At 50.4% G+C, this 23312-nt stretch overlaps 1 protein-coding gene across 13 annotated transcripts in view; it reads right to left on the bottom strand.

Moving 5' to 3' along the window:
- MEGF11 (multiple EGF like domains 11) overlaps positions 1–23312 on the bottom strand; it is a 368541-nt gene that overhangs the window by 216634 nt on the left and 128595 nt on the right. For 12 of the 13 annotated variants that reach the window (XR_009501094.1, XR_009501092.1, XM_059915500.1 and 9 more), the window contains exons 2-4: positions 20456–20561; positions 15691–15792; positions 11544–11644 (exon numbers count right to left, since the gene is read on the bottom strand). Coding sequence is in view for 10 of the 13 variants with exons in the window: in XM_059915500.1 (XP_059771483.1) it covers positions 11544–11644; positions 15691–15792; positions 20456–20553 (301 nt within the window). In the remaining 3 variants the exon portion in view is untranslated. Of the gene's footprint in view, positions 1–11543; positions 11645–15690; positions 15793–20455; positions 20562–23312 lie in introns of those variants that run through there. The other variant, XM_059915493.1, reaches the window with a different exon arrangement.

The following is a 23312-nucleotide window of genomic DNA, read 5'->3' as shown; positions in this document are numbered from 1 at the left end:
CAAGATAAGGGCGTACAGAAAGATGTCAGGGAGGGGATTGCTATTTCAGACAGGGTGGTCAGGAAAAACTGATAATATGTCATGTGAGAAGACACTAAGTGAAATAGGGAGTGAGCTACATGGTATGTGGGGGAAGAGCATATGGGCAGAGGGAACAGCAAACAGGGCTTCCTGTGTGCTGAGGCGGGAACACGAGGCACAGGCAGAAAGAGCAAGGAGGCCGGCATGGGAGGGAGAGCGCGGGAGGAAAGGGGTCAGAGTTAGCTGGGGCCAGGCCACGTGGGGCTTAGAGCACGGTGAGAACATCAGAGAAGCAGCAAACTCCCAACAAGGACCAGAAGTCGGAGGTGGTATTCTGTAGACACTGAGGGAATTAGAAGATGGAAAGTGGGAGCCTTTAAGCAGTTTCCATAGAGAAGTGGGTAGTTAGGCTGGGGACAGGTTCGCTATTTCACAGGCTTTACTCGGCCCAGGACACCAGGAAGGGGACTTAAATAAATGCCCAAATGCTCTGACACTGATAAAGGCTTCCCCTCGGAGGCCGCCCAGTCCGGATAGCAGAGGTTTAATTACAGCAGCAGCTGGTAATTAAGAAGCAGCACCTACATCTTTCCCCAGCTGCGTCAGCACAAAAAACCCTGCTGGCACTTGCTGCAGGGGGCGGGGGGCATTGCTAGCAGGGAAGCTCAGGGCTAGGCCAGACCAAGGTCAAGGGGCACGGCCACGGCTCACCCACCCCTGCACATACCTCCTAACTTGTCTTTCACCCCTTGCATGGTCCTCCACACTACTGCCCCCAGAGCAATGGCTTCCTGACACCACCGTGAGCAGGTCACTGGCTGCTTTAACCCTTCAGTGATCTCATGGAATTGTCCAGTCTCCTCAGCGTGGTGCCGAGGGTCCAGCCCCACCCAGCCCCTTCTCCCACCACGCTTTCGCCTGCGCTCCTGCTGCAAGTGTCCTGATCCTGTCTGCTCTTTCATCTTTGCTCAGGCTGTCCCCTCTGCCAGAGAATGCCCTCCCTCACAAAAATAATACAAATAGCAGCAGCTAACATTTACCGAGCTCTTATTCTGTGCTGGGCTCTGGCCTAAATGCTTTCTTTGCGGTAACTCATTTAATCCTCACGACAGCCCAAAGAGGTAGGTACTTAACATAGCCCTATCTTATTTTACAGATGAGAAAACCAAGGGAGGGAGAGGTGAAATAACAGTCTCAGCATCGCACAGAAGGAGTGGGCTTCAAAACTCAGGCTCTTAGCCATTTCCCATCTCTCGTCCTCCGGCCAAGTTCCTACTCATCTCTCAGGCTCAGCTCAAAACTGACTTCCTTCAAAGAGTCTTCTTTGATCCTCCTGGCCTTGGATTCCCCAGACAGAATTGGTTGCTTCTCCCTAAGATGTCTCTCAGTATTTGCAGTATGAGTCTATTTCATTCATTCATTCATTCAGTCAGTCACTCACTCGTTCAATGATTATTCAGCAATAAGTACCAGGCCCTGGGTATACCCCATGTAGAAGACAGGATTCCTCTGCTTCAGGAACTCACTTCTGAGTGGGAGAGAGGGACAGATGAGGCAGCATCACAACCAGTGGAACAGAGTGACAGAGGGGACCCAGGGGCTGTGAGCGCAGAGCACATGGAACCAACTGCCACGTGGCTCCCAAACCTCCCAAACTGCCAGGTGGTGCCCTGGAGTGAAACACAAGGAATCCAAAACAGGTGCTAACAGGAGGGGTGTCCAGAGAACCCACTGGGCCTTGGGGGTGCCTGGACCATGAATCTACTCATTCAACAATTATTTATTGAGGGCCTGAAAAGTACTCACAAGTGAACAAGAGCAAGTCTTTGGTCCGTATTTCTCACTGTACATGAATTTATTAGTCGCAGGGTTAAGCGTCAGTATTTTACATGTTTGGTCAGCGTGAATCAGCCACTCTGAGCATCCTAAATCAGTGCTCTAAGCCCACAGACGGGGGACGAGATGGTGGTGGCTGCACCAGCTTCGGCCCCTCAGCGAGGACCTGCCGGGGCAGCTAGGCAACTATTCCTGCCCCACCACCAGCCTGGTGACACCCTCTGTGTCCTTGCCTGCTTATCTGAAGGGTGCTTATTATATACTGTGCTGAAATCTTTTAAAAGTTAAAGATAGTATTATATATATTGTATATGTCTACTACATGTACATATACACACATACATATATATAAAACCATTTTTCCCACTAGACCACATGCTTCTTATTCGTCTCTGTATTCCCAGGATTCCGTAGTGCCTTCAAGGCACAGGTATCTAATAAATGTTGATAGATAGATGGACAAATGGAAGGATGAATGTTGTTCTAGGTAGCAAAGCTCAGCACCAGGTGTTGGTGACCCAAGGGAGTGGCATCAGCCCTGTTTCTGGTGATGGCAGCAGGCAGGATTCCCTAGGGAGCCTCTTAGAGGGTCAGCAGAGAATTATTTTACCTAGCAGCTACGTGTTTCAGACAGGACCCACAGCTCTGTGTACACATGCGCGCGCAGCAATCCCTCGGACTCACTACCCTGATCCTGGCACCTATCAGACTCACCTTAGCAAAATTTCAAAATCAAACCGGTTTGCCCTCAGTCCCTTCCTCTCCCTATAAACCTCTCCACCTCCCCTCTTATTTCACCCCCACTTTCCTCTCCTGGCCACAGGTCTCTCCTGCTGAGAGAAAACCCACTGAAGGAGGGGAAAGTAGAGGATTGCAAGTTGATCTCCATTCCTGGGCTGCACCTGTCCATGTGGACGCATCACTTAGCCTCACCCAGCTGCAGTTTCCTATGCTGTACAGGGTGGTAACACTAATAACTCACTTCTCCAGCCTGTGAAGACCAAGTGATACACTGTATGGGAAATGCTGGGTGAACCACCAGAAGTTACACTATTGTTTTATTATGTTGTTGAAGTTAGCCATCAATCCAAGACAGCACTGAATTAAATGTCACAGGGTCTGGTTATAAGTCCCCCCACTCCACCAATAGCTATACACCAGGGGCAGTTGCAGTGACAAGGTAAAAAGTACTAATGTAGGCACCCCTGCTACAAAAATGCCTCCCAAGCATAATTAAAATATTTTAAAAATACACACCTGAACTCTAATAAGAGAAAGGTAAATCCCTAAGTGTGAGAAAAAGGTGCGGGTAGTTTATAGCAGTCGCAGAAGGTCAGGTGCTGAAGCTAAGGTAGCCCAGGGAACGTCAGCCCTGGCAGCTGCTACCCCTCAGCCCAGGCTGGGAGCCTGGGGGTTAACACCCACACGGGCAGACTGGGCCTTGGGAGTTGCCAGCTCCATGGAGGGGATACTTGAAAATGCTGCCTAACCAGCCTAAGAATAAACAGGGATTCTGGATGAGGAAAAACGTCTCCCACAGGAAACAAAAAACAGGAGGGGGGAATAGGGAGTGACTGCTTAATGGGTACGGGGTCTCCTTTAGGGGTGACGAAAATGTTTTAGAACTAGAAAGAGCTGGTGGTTGCACAGCATTGTGAATGCACTAAATGCCGTTGAATTGAATATTTCAAACTGGTTTATACTATGTTATGTGAATTTCACATCAATTTTTTTTTAAAACGGAAAACCCCTAAGCCTTCACCACACACATCCTGGAATCTCAAACCAAATTATCAATGCAAAAACTGGTCATGGAGCTTCCCTGGTGGTGCAGCGGTTGAGAATCCGCCTGCCAATGCAGGGGACACGGGTTCGAGCCCTGGTCTGGGAAGATCCTACACGCTGCGGAGCAACTGGGCCCGTGAGCCACAGCTACTGAGCCTGCGCGTCTGGAGCCTGTGCTCCGCAACAAGAGAGGCCGCGACAGTGAGAGGCCTGCGCACCGCGATGAAGAGTGGCCCCCACTTGCCGCAACTAGAGAAAGCCCTCGCACAGAAACGAAGACCCAACAAAGCCAAAAATAAATAAATTAATTAAAAAAAAAAAAACTGGTCATGAGCCAGTGAAAAACATTAGAGTGCTTAATAAGAAAATGCAAAACTAATGTGTAGGGCTCTTGCACAACCTGGGACATGGGGGAGGGGCACAAAGGCTAAAGAGTTCATAGCAAAAAAAAGAAGAGGAAAGAAAAAAATTACAACCTATATGAGGAAACAATCCATGGTCAAGGAGAATCAGCTGTCTCCAAAAACAGGAGAACTGATATTCCAGGAACTTGATCCAATAGAACTAATAGCTCAAGATAGAATTATCTGAAGAGACTACAAAAGGAATATGTTTAAAATAATTAAAGCATTAAAAGAAGGATTAGAATACATAATGAAAGAATAGTACACCATGGGAAAGAAACATGCAGATTTGAAAAAGAAACAAGAGAACTAGAAATGAAACATGTCATCATTGGAATTACGACCTCAAAAGACAGGTTAATTAGCAGAGCGAAAGGATTTGAAACAAATGGATATGAGGAAAATGTCCAAGATACGACCTGGAGAGATAAAGAGATGAAAAATTAGAGCTTAGAAGAGATAGAGGAGGCAGCAGTGAGAGAGCCCAACAGTTTGGCGCTCCAATAGGAGAGAATTGGAGAATGAAGGAAAGTAGATATTTGAAGAGATATGCCTGAGAATTTTCACTGATAAAGGACACGAATCCTTAGGAGCCAACAGTATGAATAAAAATAACCCCACACCCAGACACATCCTAGGGAAACCGCAGAGCACTGCAATGACAAAGTCCAGAACACAACGGAAAAACATTCTCAAACTGCTGAAGGAAAATGACTGAAAACCTAGAATTCCATCAGCAGCTAAACCACCAACCAAGCGTGAGAGCAAAATAAAGGCATCTTCAGACAAGTAAAGCATTTAAGAGTTGATCACTTCATGAACCCTCCTGGAAAGAGCCACTAAAAAAGACCCTTCAAGAGCACCGAAGCCAAACCAAGAAGGGAGAAGTGAGAGGCAAGAGGTGGGAGCAAAGAAACCAGTCAACGTGAGTTAAGTTTCAATTTAAATGACAGTCGACTGTACAAAACAACTGCAGTAGTAAAACAGGGGTACCTAAATCCCAAAATGGCGTGAGGCACTTACTGGAGTTAAGTCTTACGCACCCCTCAGGTTCCTGTGATGCAGCCAATCTCCCAGATCTTCTGCTGTGGCTCCCTGCCCCCCAGCCGCCCTCACACGGACTGACAACCCAACTAGGTACCCAAGTAGGCTGAGCACTCCCCCGGGCCACGGCTCAGCCCAGCAGCCACATACCTGGAGTTTCTGCTTAATCCCTCAACTTCTGGATTTGGAAGAAAACCGCATGGCCCCGGCTGGGCTCCGGCATTCCCAGCAGCCCCTGAAAGGGCTAGACTACATGCTCTGGAAGTCGGGGGGAGTCACCGCTCCACAGGGGAGACTCTGACCATGGGGAAATAAGAGACAGGGAGGTTGTGTAGAGAACTTCCCCCTCCTTGCTGACTACTCTGAGACGTGCTCTCTCCCTGTTACCCATCAGGGGAAGCCCTGAGTACCAAGGGGACGCACCTGGTAAGAACCCGCTGGGCTCTTTGCAATTGACCGCAAGCTGAGGTCAGCACAGCAACCATGACTTAGCATAACGAAGACCAGTGGTTTTCAAAGTGTGGGTCCCATTCCAGCAGCACGAGCATCACCTGGGAACTTGTTAGAAATTCAAATTCCCCAGCCCCACCCCAAACCTTCTGAATTTGAGACTCTGAGCCTGGGGCCCAGGAGTCTGCATGGTAACAAGTCTTCCAGGTGATTCTGAGATTAGGTTATCAGGTGTTCAATAAAGTATTTGCATGAACTGTGCATTGTAATTACTGTGGCATCTATGGCACCTGTGATAAACATTAACACTACTCACTAAATATCTCTGGCCCTGGGGCTTCCCTGGTGGCGCAGTGGTTGAGAATCTGCCTGCCAATGCAGGGGACACGGGTTCGAGCCCTGGTCTGGGAGGATACCACATGCCGCGGAGCAACTAGGCCCGTGAGCCACAACTACTGAGCCTGCGCGTCTGGAGCCTGTGCTCCGCAACAAGAGAGGCCGCGATAGTGAGAGGCCCGCGCACCGCGATGAAGAGTGGCCCCCGCTTGCCACAACTAGAGAAAGCCCTCACACAGAAACGAAGACCCAACACAGCCATAAATAAATAAATAAAAATTGTATAACTTAAAAAAAAAAAAACAGATTTATTAAAAAAAAAAAAAAAAAAATTCTCTGGCCCTCTGCCTTCAAGACCCGCCAGAGCCCTCTACTCTCTGCCAAGCCAACCAGCAACATTGCAGAGGGTGACTGCTCCATTAGCCTGGGTCCTGGGGTGACATTGACAAGAAGCAGACCCCAGCTGGCCCACAATGGACAAGTCATATGAACAAGAAATAAAATTTTATTGTTTTAAGCCACTGGGATTTGGGTGTTGTTTATCACTGCAGCATAACCCAGCTCATCCAGTCTGACATGGGCCAATATTTTCAAAGAACAGAGCTTCCCGAAATGCTCACTGCCCTATCTCGCAAGAAAAGAGAAAGAAGGAAATGTGTTGTACCCACTGATCTTCAGGAAATATTTGATGCTTGGGCAACCAAGAGTGGCCAGGACTCAGCTGTCTCTGTAGATAATGGGAGGGGACGGACAGCTCTGGTGCAGATGGTTCTAGAAGGGCTGCCAAGGGCTCTGGGATGAGGATGGCAGTTCTGGGTCAGAGGAAATGGTACAAAGAGGAGGAAAAATAGGCCACCCTGCATCTGTACCAAGCTTTATGCTTTCCAGGACACTCTCACTGTTTCATCTTTCCTCCTTCCATGCACAGGGATGGTCCATCCTATGCCACAGTGGGTCCAGAGAGGCAAAGGGACTTGCCCAAGATTGCACAGCAAACTGGTGGCAGAGTCAACCAAGGTTTTCACTCCCAGGCAAGTGTCCTTCTAGCACCTGCCAAGAAACAGTCTCCAGGAAGGTGGTTTTGGAGGGAGGTCAATGTCCCCCTGTTCCTTCCCAGAGCACAGGTGATGCTCTTGTACAGGGTCCTGAGGACTCTGGCATCGAATGGGTTCTCACCAGGTTCTGGTGAACTTGGAGGTTTCTGGCCTCCAAGGGGTGGAGAGGGAGGAATGGAGGTTCAGGGGCTACAGGGCAGCAGCTCATGAGTGCTCCCAGGTTTACAAGCTTCTCATCTGGCACCCAGCACCCTGGGCACCATCCTTCACCCTCTCACTACCATTTCTCCCTCTCACAAGTTCCCAGACCCTGGGGTCTCCCCTGTCTCGTAGAGAGACAACAAAGCTCGTGGGTCACTGGCTGGTTCCCTCTCCCTTTCCTCCCATCACAATAAGCAGGACAGAGTCCTGGTAACGGCTGACACTCACCTGTTATGGGTTGAATTGTGTCCCCCTAAAATACATATGCTGAAGTCCTAACTCCCGGCAACACAGAATGAGACCTTATTGGAGATAGGGTCTCACAGAGGTAACCAAGTTAAGATGAGGTCATCAGGCTGGGCCCTAATCCAATATCATTAGGGTCCTTATAAAAGGGGAAATTTAGAGACAGACATTCACAGGGAGAAAGCCATGTGAAGAACAGTGTTATGGGGCCACAAGCCAAGGAACTACCAGAAGCTAGGAGAGGGGCCTGGAAAAGATCTTCCCTCCCATATGGTCCCTCAGAAGGAACCAACCCTGCTGACACCCTGATTGTGGACTTCTAACCTCCAGAACGGTGAGACAATAAACTCCTGCTGTTTAAGCCACCCAGGCTGTGATGCTTTGTAACTGTTTACCCTGTAACCTCCTGATCCTCATTCCATCTTCTCCCTTCTTCCTAAAATCACCTCCACTGACATCCCTCTCTGTACTCCATCCCCTCAGTGTCAATCAGCACATGACTTACAAGTGCCCTAGCAACAAGCTGGTGCCCAGGAAGATATAGAAATCAATTTGAAGTAGAGACAGTTGGATGCATCAAAGAATCTAGACTGAGTGTGTGGTCCCAGATTCAAGTCCTAGCCCTGCCACTGTTGTGCTTTGGGAACCTGGGAGAAGTCCCTTCCTCACTTTGTACATAAGTGTCTCTCCTGTACTGTGATAAGGTTGAGTTAAATGATCTCAGCGTTTCCTTCCGGCTGTGAAATTCTGCAGTTCTCAGTCAAGATAATATGTGTTTGCGATCATTTTTGTACTCTTCCCTAGAAGTTTATTCTTGTAACCTCACCCTAGGGTCCACTTACTTCATGAACCTCTTTCCTCACTCCCATGACCACCTAGACTCTTACCAGTCCCTACCCGTTTCCCTTGATCAGGCCCCATCAGTTAACATGCTTGCAAAGCAGAATGAGTAGGCATTTAATAAATACTGGGTTGAAACACCCTTCAAGGGCTTCCTCTTCTGTCTGTAGCGGATTTCTCCTTAACACTCAGCAATACGGCGTGGCTAAAAGACAGCCCCTCCTCTTTAGTCCTTTATACACCCTACTTTACAGAGTTGCCTGTCAAAGCACCGACAACACTCTGCTGCACGTATTTGTGAACCAGACCACCTCCTCCCACCAGGTCGCAGGCTCCCCGAGGCAGCAACCATCTCTCTTTTGCATCTACATTCCCCAGCATTTGCATAATAGGAAGCAACAAATATAAGTGGAGTGGATAAACATGAGCATATGGCAGAAGCTCTTCACCATGGGTTGGAGGACCCTTAAGGGTTTCAAGGGATCCATGAACCCACTGAAATTGTGTGCAAAGGACTGTGTGTACGTGTAGGTTTACCTATGTAGTGTGCATTTTTCCATGGAGAGGGTCCGTGGAGCCCTGAGAAATTAAAATAAAAGTCAAGGCTGAGGGCTTCCCTGGTGGCGCAGTGGTTGAGAATCTGCCTGCCAATGCAGGGGACACGGGTTCGAGCCCTGGTCTGGGAGGATCCCACGTGCCGCGGAGCAACTGGGCCCGTGAGCCACAATTACTGAGCCTGCGCGTCTGGAGCCTGTGCTCCGCAACAAGAGAGGCCGCGATAGTGAGAGGCCCGCGCACCGCAATGAGGAGTGGCCCCTGCTTGCCGCAACTAGAGAAAGCCCTCACGCAGAAACGAAGACCCAACACAGCCATAAATAAATAAAAATAAATAAATTTAAAAAAAAAAAAGTTAAGTCTTTAAAAAAAAAAAAAAAAAAGTCAAGGCTGAAAAAAATGTTAAGACCCAAAGCCATGAAGTAGGGACGTGACATTTATTAAGCCCCTACCCTGTGCTGTGCCTGGTGGTGTAGGTGTTACTATTCCTACTTTGCATGAATGGAAACTGAGGTTCTGAGAGGTGACATCTTGGTTCATGAAGAGAGAAGTAGCCCGTCCAGGGTGGTTCAGAGCAGACTCTGGAGCCACACAGCCTAGGTTCAAATCCCAATACTATCACTTTCTAGTTGTGGGATCTTGGTCAAGTTACTTAATTACTCTGTGACTCAGTTTTCCCATCTGTAAAATGGGAGAAATAAGGGTACCTACCCCAGAGGGCTGTTGTGAGGAGTTGACGTGTTCATGTATGCAAAGTGATCAGAATGGTGCCTGGCATGGGGTGTGTACCCTGCAGACGATGAGGAGGAGGGTAAAGAGCAAGATGCTGGGACTGGCAGAGCTGAGCTGCAAACCCAGGCCTGTGGGACTCTTGCCCTTCAGTGCCATCACTGCCAGCACCCAGCATGCCACAACACCCCATCTCGCTGCTGAAACTCTCCTGTGCCCTCCTAGGAAAAGCCTTCAGACCTGAAAGTGGCTTTTCTAGCTTGGCTTCCTGGAGGTGGACAGGCCTGTGGCACCAGTTTGGCAGGCAGTCCCTGGACGTTATATAAGGAGTAGGTGGGAGGTTATAAGTGGCCTTTCCCGGTCAGCAAGACTGAGCCTGTACAATCAGGACACTCTGCTTCTGCTCTGCTTTTCATGTTCCAAGAGCTTTACCAACATCCACGAATAGAAATTAGAAAGGGGATGAGCTCGTCCATTCCTGGAGCCCCATGCTGACGTCCAGAATCCCTTTATAATTTCCCTGAGTCCATCGCTGTGCCCTGAGCTCCAAAGGGCCACTCACAACCATCCTGCTCAGGCTTTATAAATCCCGCGTCCCACCCCACACCTGACGTTCACTCTGCTTCGAGCAGACAAAGCAGCAGCAGTAAAGCCTTCAACCTGATCTCACTTCTACACCTGGGGCCCCCCAGTAACCCTATCCCAGGTGAAGTGTCAGCCAAGGCCTTGTTCCAGCCCAGTCTTCTGCCCTGCTCCTGGGAAACAGCCTTTTTGGGTTTGCTTTGGGTGAGTATCTTTGTATTTTTCCTGCGAAACCATCACTATTGCACTTATTTGCGAGAGCATTTTTCACTCATTCCTGTAATGCAATTAGAATCAAGTTTCTTTAGCATTAGGGGAGATGTAACATCAGTAGGGGAAAACTGTCATTTCATTCCCAACATCAATATGCCCACTCTGCCCAAATTCTCTCTCTGGTGCTAGCTTGCTCTACCCTCCCGAATGGCAAGGAGAATACTAAAAAGGAGATTCACTCTCCAAATCTGCCTCCAAATGAAAAGGCAGAAGCTCTGGGGCTGGATTCTCCTCTCAGTCATTAAATGGGGGCTCCTAGCTTCTCTGACACTCTCCTGCAGTTGAGGGAACCCCTAATGCCCAATGGAAAGCTCCATACTGGCCCCCTCTACTGTTCAGAGGTGAGTGGGAAAGAGTCCTCTAGACTCTGACAACAGGGCCCTACAATCATCCTGCCAGAGAGGTTGAGTGACTTGCCCAAAGCAACATGCCTGGGAAGATGGGACCAGAGCCCAGATCTGCAGGCTCCTGGGTGTCTCCTACTGCATGACAATGCCCTCCACCCAGAGGGCCTGTGGCTGCCAGAAACTCAGCCCTTATCTCTCTGGGGGCACTAAGGCTTCAGTTTTCTGTAGACAAACAAGGGAAGAGATGACATGAATCTTTTATGCACCCACCTTTTCTTCAGTGTCTCCCAGTCCTTTTTGGAAATCCTCCCATTTACTGGAACCAGTCCCTTGTGAGCTTACTCTTGCCATCCTCCTTCTAGGTGCTACGATCTTGCCATCCAATGATCCCGCCCTCCCTGCTTCCTCTCTTCCATCCATCCATCCATCCATCCATCCATCCATCCATCCATCTATCCATGCATCGCTCCATCTCTCCATCCATTTATTCATTCACCTCTTCCTTCCTTCTTGAGCACCTCAGCTCTGTGCCAGGCACTCAGCACTTCTTCCCCAGTGCTCCTCAGAGCACCCACTCCAGAAGAGTCCACTTCTCTCCTGACCCCATCAAAGCCTAGAATTGATGTGCTTACATGCACCCTTTTAGGAGGTTGATCTGATAGACAAATCTGTGCTAACGCGTTTGCACCAGACCCATTATCCCCTCAGAACTGGCAGCAGGCAATGATTTCTGGAGCCCGCAGGTCAGCTGAGGCCTGCTGCCCAGGGCCTGGATAACAGCCCTACATCCCTTTCCCTTGTCCCCCTTCCCTCCCCTCCCCACTGCAGCCCCCACATACGTATGCATAAGTCTCCGCTTTCGTAGTAGCCAGGACAGCACTGGGACCTCCGCCGGTACATGGTCCGGAGCCCACGCCGATACGCTGTCTTATAACTGATCCTAAGGCACAGAAGAGAAAGCCACTTGAAAGTATTGAAAATCAATCACTCCTGTTAGAATGATATTCGTGTTAAGCTATATCAAGGATGCCATTCAATAATTACTTTAAAATGCATGGCGGCTTCGAATATGATGGAACACAATAAAGAAAAATCGATGGTGGGATCTGGGCCATTGTGATGCAGAATGTATTACTGACATGGCGGCAGCATTTGCTACACCTGCTGACTTCTCCCCAGTCCCTTCAGAGCGATACTTAGAAGGGCTGCAGAAAATACTTTCTGGGTGACACTGTGGACAGTACCTGGGGACTTCTGAAAACCTCCAGACCCAGGGCTGGAGCAGCCCATGGGGTGACCTTGATAGGAATTGGGCCCTGAGAGTTTCTATGCCAACTGCCACCTCCCCAACCATGATTGCTCATGGCCCTCTGGGGATTGGTCCACCCAGTTGGAGAACAGGAGCCAAGTCAGCAAAAGGACCCTCTGAGTCTGACTAGGTCCCAGACAGTAGATTAATCTCCCTCCCACCAAAAATAACACCCCCTGGGGAAGAGCTTCGCATGCCATCTTGGGAAGGCTCAGAACCAGCTCTGCAGAGGAAGAAGCTAAGATCCAGAGAGCAGAAGCTCTGGACGGGGAGTCAGAGACCTGGGTTCCAGTTCTTATGTTGACTTGGGTGTTGAGACTTTGCCCTGTGCCACAGAGATTTATAGGCAAAATCACTCAGTCTCTATCTGAGGCAGGTAGCATTATTATGCCCCCTTTATTTCTTTCTTAGAGTTTTTATTCTTATTTTGTTTTATGTACTCTCCCCCTTTGTTTTCTGGATGAGAAAACTGGGAAGTTAAATCACCTGTTCGAGGTCACACAGCTAATAAGTTTCAGAGGCAGAATTCAAACGCAAGTCACTCTAATTTCAAAGCCACTGGGCTTAACCTACTGCCCTGTGCCAGTTCCCAAGGGGTGGCTTTCTGGGCTAATGGGATGGCCATCATGAAGCAGTAGGACAAGGGAATGAATGGTGTGAGGACAGAGTCCTAAGGAGGGAGTCAGAATTGGGTACTGACAGGCAAAGCCCCTTCCTCACACATAAGGTCAAAATGGAGGATATTTGAAGTGGGCATTAAAGACCAGAGAGAGGAAGTAACTTCCCAAGGTCAAGGTGTAACTTGGACTCAACCCAAGTCCTCAGGCCTTGAAGCCAGAGCTCTTTCACTTCCCCAACAGCACCCCAGAGGAGCCTGCCCTGTGGACCACTCCTTGGGGGGCAAAGCCACGGGGTCCAGTCACTGGAGATGCCTACAGCCTGCTTTCCATGGAGGGTCAGGCCAACTTGGGCAGGGAGTCCTACAGCACAGCCTGGGCCAGCCCTCCCAGGGCTTACAGCCCTCGCTTTATGACAAATGACAGTGCAGGACTCCAGGGAAATCTGTGATATTTGGGAATGTCGCAAACTAAGGTCATTCTACTTTGTCAAAAATCCATAAGGGAAGGGAAGCCAACCTCTAAGTGAAGCTACTTCGCCGGTACAGGAAGGCAGCTCCCGGCAATGTCAGGAGTTGTATAAGCCTCCGAGATAAAGAATGACTCAGGGTTGACTAAGAAGTCACTCAATCCATGCCTCCCACCAAACAGAGTTATCCCCAAGCCCTTCCAGGGGAGAGGTGGTCTCAGAATCATTAAAGCCTCCCTGGAGAAAGATGTCCCCCACTGCTTCTACCTTCCCGTCCTTGCTGGCTCCTTTCCTCTGGAAGGAGAGGGAAGGGGCCACGGGCCAGGCTGCTATAAGAAGGACACTGTGTTCAAACAAGCCATTCCACACTGAGGGTGACTGATGGTGCTGCTGTCAGCCTGCTCACTCTGGGTCATCAGGAAAGCTGCAAAGCGACTCAATAATTCAGCAAAATACTTCATGTTCCAGGAATGCAGCCTGTTTTAATAAGCAGCCACTCACTCACCCTTCCCCAGTGGTGACGGACGGCAGCGCCAGCCTCCAAGTACCCAACAAAGCCACTCCTCAGAGCAAGCTTGGCTCTGGCACAGGGCCTGACAGAGTCATGGAGGGAGCAGGACTTTTCTTTCTGCCTCTGCCTTTGACCAGGGCCACAGGCAGCTAACTTGGCCAATTAGGGGAGGTTAAGGGGACGCAGTAATGGCTGAGTCGTTCCTATCAGATCAACCCTCCTGCAAACAACTATGCAACCTGGGGGAAATATAAAAAACAACTACCTGAAAAGCACTAGAGAGAGAACAAAGGCAGATACTGGAGGGAAGTAGACACTTCGAAAAAGGGAATGACACCAGGAAAGGTGAGCCCAAGGGCAGGCCCCAGTCAACAATATTCCAGGCGGCTAAAATTCAGATAGAGGACACACAGCCTTACTGGTCTGAAGAACCACAGGACAAGCTGAGGGTAGACCCAGCAACTAGAAAGTGACAAAGAAACCCTAGAAAGGAGAGAGCCACAAGGAGGAAGCCCCATATTCTTTGTAAAATCTCTGCGCAAACTTCTGGCCCCTGAATTACACGTGTACAGGGCAGGTTCCAAGCAGTCCAAAAAAGGCTGAAAATATGAACTTTCAGAGTTTGGAAACTGAGTTTAACCAAGTTAATTGGCTGCTAAAACAAACAAGCAAACAACAACAACCACAAATCTAGAGGAACACAAGAGAATTCAGTCTTTACAGTCTCTGTTGTTCATAACGCCCAGAATACAATTCAAAATTACTAGACACATTAAAGAAACTAGAAGATTGTACCTCTATAAGAAGCAATCAAGGAAGACTAACCCTGAGATGACCCAGATGTTGGAATTAGCAGACAAGGATTTTAAAGCAGCTATTATATCTATGCTCAGTGTTTCACAACAAGTTACTAGAAAAACCCGCAAAGAAAATGAGGACTTCGGCCTTCCAGCATAGAGCAAGTTTCCCCACCCACATTTCTGTCCACCATGATTCCTGCATAACCTCGAAGAGCGACCAGGCCCACAAAGAGGAAGCAAAAAAATCTGGAAACAACACAGATGCTCAGAAACTAGGAAACGGGCCTACCAGGTAGCCTCTCTCTCATTCCCTCACTGACCTTTCATCTGCTGAATTTTCACCCCTCAAATAACAAAGCTACCTTGCCTGTATCTAATACCTCACTTTTCCCCACTTTCCCCTGCTCTTTTCACAGTATTTGCACATCCCTGACCCTGCAGGTAGGTAGGGCAAGGATCATTACACATTTGATGAGTACACAGGGAGTCCCAAAGTAGAGTGACTTGCGCAGGGTCATCCAACAAAACATGTTTTCTCTTCCTTCCTCTCCTGCCTCCCTGGTGCCAGGAGGGCAGGGCATGATTTCCAGGAGGACTGCAGACAAGGAAGCAGAATTCCCACGTGCAGTCGTTCAGATGCAGTGCTTCCCATGGGCAGCCTGGCCAAGGCGCCAAGAGGTGCTGGACTATAGCCTGCACCCTGTTCTCCAAGCCGGGTACGCTGCACGGGGCTACATGTGCTCTGACGGGGGCCCTCTGAGGTTGGATTTCCCCCAGAAGCAGACCCCGAGGCAAGGATTCAAAAGCAAGCAGCTTATCTGGGAGATGATCCTAGGAAGCACTGGGAGGGGTAGTAAAATGAGACAGGAAAGTAAAGGCAGCCAGTTCAGGGTGTACTTTTGAGCAGCCTTTTGCTGTGGGTGACTGAGGTTCCATCCCACTGGGGACCACAGATACGTGCAGAACATGCCTCAGAGTTGGGTAAGGAACTTCTTACCCTAAGGGTAAGGAAGCTGGCGTATATTTTCCACTAACTCCCCATCTGTCATTGGGTGAGGGATGCCCTCCAAGGGCAGTAATTCTCTAGCACTTCTAGCCTGCCCTGCCCATAAGCTGCTCTGACTCCAAAGAAGCCCTCGGCAGAGCCTCTCCCGTGAGTACCAAGAGTGGGTACCAAGGGGATGCAGGCCGTGCACTGACTCCATCTGCTAGGGGGGCAGGAAGGCGAGCCCGAGGGCCTGCCTCTTTCCCCCCGCTCACCATCTCAGAGAGGTACTCACCGGTGCCTGGTACACTTGAACCAGTTGAGGATGTCTGTGCATCGCGTGTAGTAGATCTGATCAAAGGGGTGTGCGTACGATTCCTGGACGGTCACGGCATAGCTGAGAACCAGACAGGAGACGGAAGCTGTGGTCAGCACTTGGGAGGCAGAGCTGGTATTCAGGATGGGGTCTCCCTCCCCAGGGGAGCCAGGCCCCACAGCCAAGTGTCCAGGGGCTCCAAGCCCCCCCCCACCCCAAGCCCACTCTCCTCCTCCTGCCCTGGGTACCCTCCGCATTCAAACCTCCCTGACTCCAGGTTAGATCCAGGACACACCCCTTACTGCCCTTCGGCCCAGCTCACTTTCCGAAGTTCTGGTTCATTTAACAGAGAATAAATAAAGGAAGGTTTCCATTTATTCTATGTGGCTCTGGAAGGCCCAAAGCTAGAAAGTTTTAAAATACTTAATGTTTGTTCAGATCTTTATGGTCTTCAGAGCACATGCACGGAGGCTGATCTTTGCAGCAACTCTATGGAATAAGTGGTCCCACTTTACAGATGAAGAAATGAAGGCTTAGAGGCAGCTTGTCCAGGCCACACAGCTGGTACCAATAACTGTTAATATTTGAATGCCCTGTGTTAAATGTTTTAAGCCCTCTTAATCCTCACACAATCTTTTTTTTTTTAATTTCTCATTATTATTTTTTGGCTGCGTTGGATCTTCGTTGCTGCACGTGGGCTTTTCTCTAGTTGTGGCGAGCAGGGGCTACTCTTTGTTGCAGTGCGCGGGCTTCTCATTGCGGTGGCTTCTCTTGTTGCGGAGCACGGGCTCTAGGCAGTCAGGCTTCAGTAGTTGTGGCTCGCAGGCTCAGTAGTTGTGGCTCACGGGCTCTAGAGCACAGGCTCTGTAGTTGCGGCGCATGGGCTTAGTTGCTCCACAGCATGTGGGATCTTCCTGGACCAGGGCTCGAACCCGTGTCCCCTGCATTGGCAGGCGGATTCTTAACCACTGCGCCATGAGGCAAGTCCCCTCACACAATCTTATAAGGTAGGTGGTGGCATTGTTATCCTCATTTTACAGATGAGGGAACTGAGCATCAGAGACGTTAAGTGACTTCCCCGAGGTCACCCATTACCCTCTGCTTTATTATGTCTCTAGTATAGCTGGGGATGCATCGAGGACATGCCCCCAGACCTCCTGATTGAAGTGGTATCTTGTTACCTGCCTGTTAACTGTAAACCTGGACCAGGGGGTAGAAGCCACAGGAAAGCAGCTCCCAGCTCCATCAAAATAAGCCTTTCCACCTGCCCACGCTGGCAGGCGAGGTGTGAAAAGGCAGTCAAGCCAGGGTGTAAGGTGAGGACTCACACTTCCTATGCAGGCTGGGAGAGGACCTCAGCTGAGATTTTAGGGATTAATTTTTATGTCAGTTGGTATTGTTCAGTGTTTTTCCCCAGAAGGCTCACTCACTTGGGCCAGATGGCCAGGTCCAGGCTATAAAAGCCCGTCTGCTTTGCCTGAGAAAACTGTCGGTTTACTTGCAGGGGGGCTGAGGAAGGCCAGCCCCCTGAGTGGGTCTCTAGCAGGCTCTCTGCTGCCAGAAATGTCAAAGGTCTAGAATTGAGAAAGAGGAAGCCAGGAGCAGTCAGCAATGCACATGGACTCAGGGTGGCGGGAAATTCTGTTTCTCTGAAGCATGGAGGATGTGAGAAGGGCCCTTGCTGAGCCTCTACCAGCCGGCACATCAGAGACACATGTCTATGCAGACATGGCCTGAACCCATGTCAACTCCAGGCTTGGAGAAACTGAGCTCGACACCCGCCCCTGGCGTCCCAAAGCCCCTTCCAACTCTGAAAATCTATGACCCTGGGCTCCTGCATCTCTACTGAGTCTCTCACTTAGAGGCAGGGGCTCTGGGTCAAGTTGGAACCCTGTCACTTGCTAGCAGCCTGTCCTTAGATATAATACTCAGCTGGTATAAGCTTCCATTTCCTTACCTGTAAACCTATGAAAAATATTACCAGGGACTTCATATCGTTATTGCAAGGATTAGGATGGCAGTGATAGTATCTATCTCTCAGAGTGGTGGGAAGGTAAAGCAAGATAACACAGGTAAAATGCTCAACACAAGATAATACACATAAAATGCTTAACAGGTACACTGTCAGTGTCTAATAGATGCTGGCCATCATCATTATGTGACTGGCAGTGACACACCTCCTTGCCAGGCACTGAGGGATAGTTCCTCCCTGACCGTAATACGGGATGGGGAGCAAGACCGCCCACAGACTAGACTCCCTGCCTTTGTTAAGCACCTGGGGGAATCAGGCACCCCTTCTAGCACAGACAGGGACAGTGGGTGCTCAGAGAAAGGGCATCAGCCCAACAGAGACGGTGGGGAGGGCGTCATGGGGAACAGATCCAGCTCTGCAGGGGTGCCCTCAGCCAAGTGAGTCAGGCAACCAGAACTTGAACCAACTCCAAGTCCCCGGGTGAAGCGTGTGCCCCTGGTTTCATGGCTGGGTGGTTTAACACGCTCATTTGCCAACACGCTAACGAGGGGCCAGATTAATCTTGTAAAGCTGGGCTTTGCTAGCCAGGGGAGGTCTTTCTGCTGGGTTTTATGGTGGAGGGGCATAATTAACGAGGAGCCTGCCAGAAGCACTAATCCAGATGGGAAATTCTCCCTAAGCGGTCTACGGGGACCAGGGTGTGTTTCTGGAATGACACAGACTAGACTCATCCACGTGTCGATGGCAATGGAGCTCAGTTGGAAGAGCCAAGAAGAAGGAGGTGCCTGGTGGCACAGGGCATCACAGCAAGACCTCCTCCCTAGGGGCTGGAGAAGCCCCAGACCTCCTTTTAGCTGCTGGAGTCTCTCCTTGTCCTCCCATCAAAGCAGTAACTTCAGCTGATAGTCTGAACAGCCTGAAATGCCGGCTCAGTGCAGGTTCGGATCAGAATATTTCCACATTTCAAATGTATTCATGTCGGGCAGGTTTAGAAAATTAGAGAGTTTGGTTTAAGTTTGAACTGGTCCACTGGTGCAAATGGCACTCAGAGAAGAGGGAAGTCAGGGTGGGTCCTACCATCAGGGAAGGCTTCCTGGTGGAGAGGTTGGAGGCACTGGGAAAGGCAGAGGTGAGCAGACAGGGAGGAGGCGTTCCAGAAGCCAGGATACAGCACAGACTTCGGCAGGAAGCAACAGAGTCCCAGCTGGGAAAGGTGGATGAGACGGGGATTGCTGAGACTGAAGTCTGCAAACCAAAGACTAATGTGGAAGTCACCTGCTTTCTCCCTCACCCACTGGGAAATAAAGATTTACATTCACCGAAGCCAGAAGAGGTAAGGGGCCTGGATCACCACAGAATCACGTGGAAAGCTTATGAAAACTGCATATGCCTAAGCTCTACCCCAGACCTACGGAATCAGAGTCTCTGCGGAGAGGACCCAAGAGAATCTGCTTTTCATCTGCACTTCAGGGTGCCTGATGTGCAGTAAAGTCTGTGATAACTGTTCCTGCAAAGCTGGAGTTGTCAACAAGGATAGACAATAATTGAGCTTCATGGTCCTCAAAGCCCTTTCATGAAACTGGTACCTTGATCATCCAACAAGCCTGTGAGGCAGGGGTAATGATTCCCCCCGCTTTACAGAGGCAGAGGTAGGCTCCGAGTGGTTCAGAGACATCCCCAAAGTCACAGGGCTAACAGATGGCAAACTCCAGACTGGTGTGAACCAAGGTCTCATCACTGATCTCGTATTCTTCCCACTTCACCAGAAAGGAGCACGCTGGTGGCAACGCTGCCTTCCGCTCCAGCCTCGACTCTGTCGGGACCCCTCGTGGAGCACCCGGTCACTGGAGACCACGCTGGTGTGGGCACCATCCCTCTGCCTCCCAGCCAGTCCCGCCAGGCCCTGGGTGAGGGGACTTTCCCTGCGTGGGGCTGGGGCACTCACCCTCACAGGCATGGAGCACGGCCCTCCCCACTCACCTGCCCTCCTCCACCATCCGCTTCCCCCATCGGGCCTTCATCTTCATTTTATTCATTTGATTTATTAACATCTAAGTGACAGAGTCATCCTGGTCAGCATGGCCAATCAATTCCAGGGTTTAATTTGGTTTTTCCTGATTGGGTCTCTGTCTTTCTGCTCACCAAAATCGATACTTTCACCTTGTGCTTCAAAGTCAGGCCATCTGCAGAGCCCCGGCCTGTTCCCCCTGGACCTAGTGCTGCAGCCAGAATGCAGCTGCCCTTCCCCTGTCAGCCCTCTCTAACCCCACCAGATCAGAAGCAGCAGGGCCCCCTCACCTACCCTGCTCGGGCAGGCTGCTGGCTGCCCCACACATCTGAGCTGCTGCATCGTTGCCAGTCCTGGGAGACCAGGAAGGCATCGTGGCATTGGAGAACAGTTCATCTGGACCACAGTCTCTCACTGCACCCCGCCTGTCTGGGGATGGGCACTGAGGCCCTCTGGGCCTCTACTTCCTCATCTGTAAAATGGGTGTAAGTGCAAATGCAGGGAGGAATACTGTCAACTACCAGACTGCATCATTCACGTTGCCTGTCACTCAACGCCCCCACCCTGACCCCCAGAGCAGTGAGTCTCAGACAGAATCTACACAGCTTTGGCCCACCTTTCAGCACCTGTGCTGTGTCCCCAGCTGGACTGCAGGCCCTTGGTGGACAGCTTCCGTACCTCCTGCCTCTGCTTTTGTCCCAACAGTGCCAAGCCCAGGGTGAGGCCCCGAGGGAATGTCTGGCTGTCCAAGAACCGCATCTTACCTCTCCCAGTGGCTGCACACGTTGGGGTCCTCGGGGTTGAGGGAGAGGACGGTTTGCAGGAGGGAGCAGACAAGGAGCCCTGCCACTGAGAGCACCATCCTGGGCCCTGCACGGGAGAGCAAAGGAGGCAGCGTCATTAATCAGACCGTCTTCCCAGGCATCTGTTTGGGGCCACGGCTCCTCGCATGAAGCGGCGGAAGAGGCTCGCTAAGCTGCAAAGTTTCCCATCGTCATCGTGTAATGAGCAGCTGATATTTCACACTTGCAGGCTTTGACTAACACCGTAACACTTCACCACTTCTGAGTAACCGGGCAGTGGGAAGGCTGAGTCAGGGAAACGTTGAAATTTTAGGCCAGAGCTTCTGAAAGTTTTTTGGTTCATGGACTGCTTTGAGAATCTAATGAAAGTTACAGAACTTCTCCCCCACAAAATGCACACACGCACGACATTTGGCTGTGATTTCAGGGTGCCCTCAGGCCCCTGAGCCCATCCTTGGACCAAGAACCCCTGATCTTCTACCTTAAGGACAACACCCTCCCCCTGTCCCTTCTCCCTCATCTTTGATGTGCTTTGCCCATTCACTTCCTCTCTCTACTCCCTCCTTCAATGAAGACAGAAAAAAAGGTGTCCGGTATGGCCCTGGGGACAGGTAAGCTGAGAAAACCCTTCTTAGCAGCTCTGGTCCAACAAGCCACCCAGAAGGCTGGCCCTTGCTTTTCTTGTTCCCATGGGCTGTCAGCCACTGACACCCAGGGTGACGCATCTCTGCACGTCATACCAAACCGGGGGCGAAGGGCTTGGACAGCCTGGTAAGGGGCTTTGAGGAATCAGCTTGTAGAGTTTGATCCTGGCCCCTGAAGTGACAGCCTGAGTCAGGGGTTAAGTGGGCCTACACAGATACCAAACCCCTTGGTCCCTGAACTGAGGCTTCCCCAACAAAGGGCTCCTCATAGAGGCAGAGAACCATTAAGGTGGGAGCAGCTGAAATGACCTCCGAGGCTCCTTTCTGTTCAGGACTCCATGGTCCTATAGCCTTAGAGAACTGCCCAAGGGTTCCCACCTGGTGAGGGTGCAGGGGGCCCCAGAGCCACCCGCAGGGGACCCGCAATTCATATGTGCTCAAACATCAGCTACAGACTGAACAAACACTATGACTCAGAAAGATAGCACTATATTTCAGGTGTTCACAGATGCGATCGTGATTTGCTTCAAAGCTTTACTGAATTCAAAGGACCTTTTATTCTCAATCAGCCACATTAAAAAAAAAAAAAAAAAGCAGCTTCTAACAACTGGGGGCAGGGATGGTATAGAAACTCTTTTGACATTGGAAAGGGGTCCCCAGGGTTGAAATGGTTGAGGATTTCTAGTCCATTGACCTGGAGTTTACCGACGAGAAGCACTCACCCTTCTTGGGGACGAGGACGAGTGACATGGATCTTGCACACACCCCCGTCTGTACTCAGAGGGAAGCTAAATGGAGCATCTGCCTTCGTGAAAGGTTAAACTCTCCCCTCCCAGCCCCAATAATTTCCTTGTTAAACTCTTTCTTAGCAGCTCCTTCAAAGATAAACAAATTGTCACAAATTCTGTGTAACCATGGGGGTCCAAATGATGATTAATGAGGTTTTTCCCTCTGAGATCTGGAAATAATCTGGCTAAATGGATTCTGAAAATCGGTTAAGAAAGAGAAAAGCGATTCTGGTGCTTCTGCACAATTTGCAGAATGGCAGTTGCAAGCCACGGCCGCTCCTAACTCCCCCATACGCTCACCCCACCTGCCCCCAGGCCTCGGAGGCCCCATGAGCACCTGGACAGAGGGCACCGCACTCACTGGACCCTACACAGCGCTAGGGCTGCCGGTCATTTCAACACATTCTCCTCAAAGAGAAGGCGAGACCTTCACCTTTGGGAGGAGAAAGAGCCTGCCCAAGACATGGCACTGAGTTTGGAGGATGAGCATCTTCTTCCAGGTGAGGGTTGGGCTGATCAGACGTCAAATAAATCAAGTAACGAAATAAACGAAGGGACAGGCGCGCTGAAAGGCATAACGTCCGGACGCAAACTGCAGAGAATGTCTCATCTTGATTCGCTCCACAGCCCTGTCTCGTTACTTTGGCCGCTCCTGTAATCTCCAGTATTCTCCCGAGAGGACCCCCTGGCCACATCTTCAAACTTACAAAGCTTATAATATCAAAGAGTGAGGGCACCGGGACTAGAGGAGACTGTGCCTCTGGCCCCTTTTGATCCTTGTGATGGAAGAGGGGTGGCAGATGGAAGTAACTAGGATCGCGGCTACAATTCGGGAGATCTGTTGAAATCTTTGTGAAAACCTTTCTCTCTGAGTCAGATCTGGGCAGGACAGTTTGGCTGACTCCCACTGGGCAGTGATATACCTGGGCACCAGGGCACAGAGAGGGTGACGGGTGTGTGCATAAGCACACAGGAGGTGGAAATGGATGCGGGAGCACAGGACACCGCCAGCCAGGTGGCATTTACACAGTCTGAGGCCTCACTCCTCCGTTACTGTGTGTGTGTCAAGGCTACCGAGCAGAGGACGCTCCCCAGGACTCACACCCAAGCCTCGATCAGCCCTGTCACCAGCATTCGCAAAGTTCGCCATCTGAGGCCAAGCCCACCTCTGTGGTGGTGTGGTCGGGGGAGAAAGATGTCAGCCTGTGGGTGGAAGAGGTGACTCCCCTAGGACCCCCTCAGCCCTCAGACTTTTTCTTTGAAGCGGCCATTCTAAAAGATGCAACCTTATCACCCATCTCTCCTCCCCAGTCAGGCTGGTCCCATCTCCTGCTCTTTCTCACTGCCAAGCCTTGCTCACACGGCTCCCCTGCCCTCAATGCCCTT

This window comes from Balaenoptera ricei, chromosome 2 (assembly GCF_028023285.1).
Source record: "Balaenoptera ricei isolate mBalRic1 chromosome 2, mBalRic1.hap2, whole genome shotgun sequence".
Classification (NCBI taxonomy): domain Eukaryota; kingdom Metazoa; phylum Chordata; class Mammalia; order Artiodactyla; family Balaenopteridae; genus Balaenoptera; species Balaenoptera ricei.
Note: the sequence above shows the minus strand (reverse complement) of the source record. Positions and strands in the feature narration are given on the sequence as shown.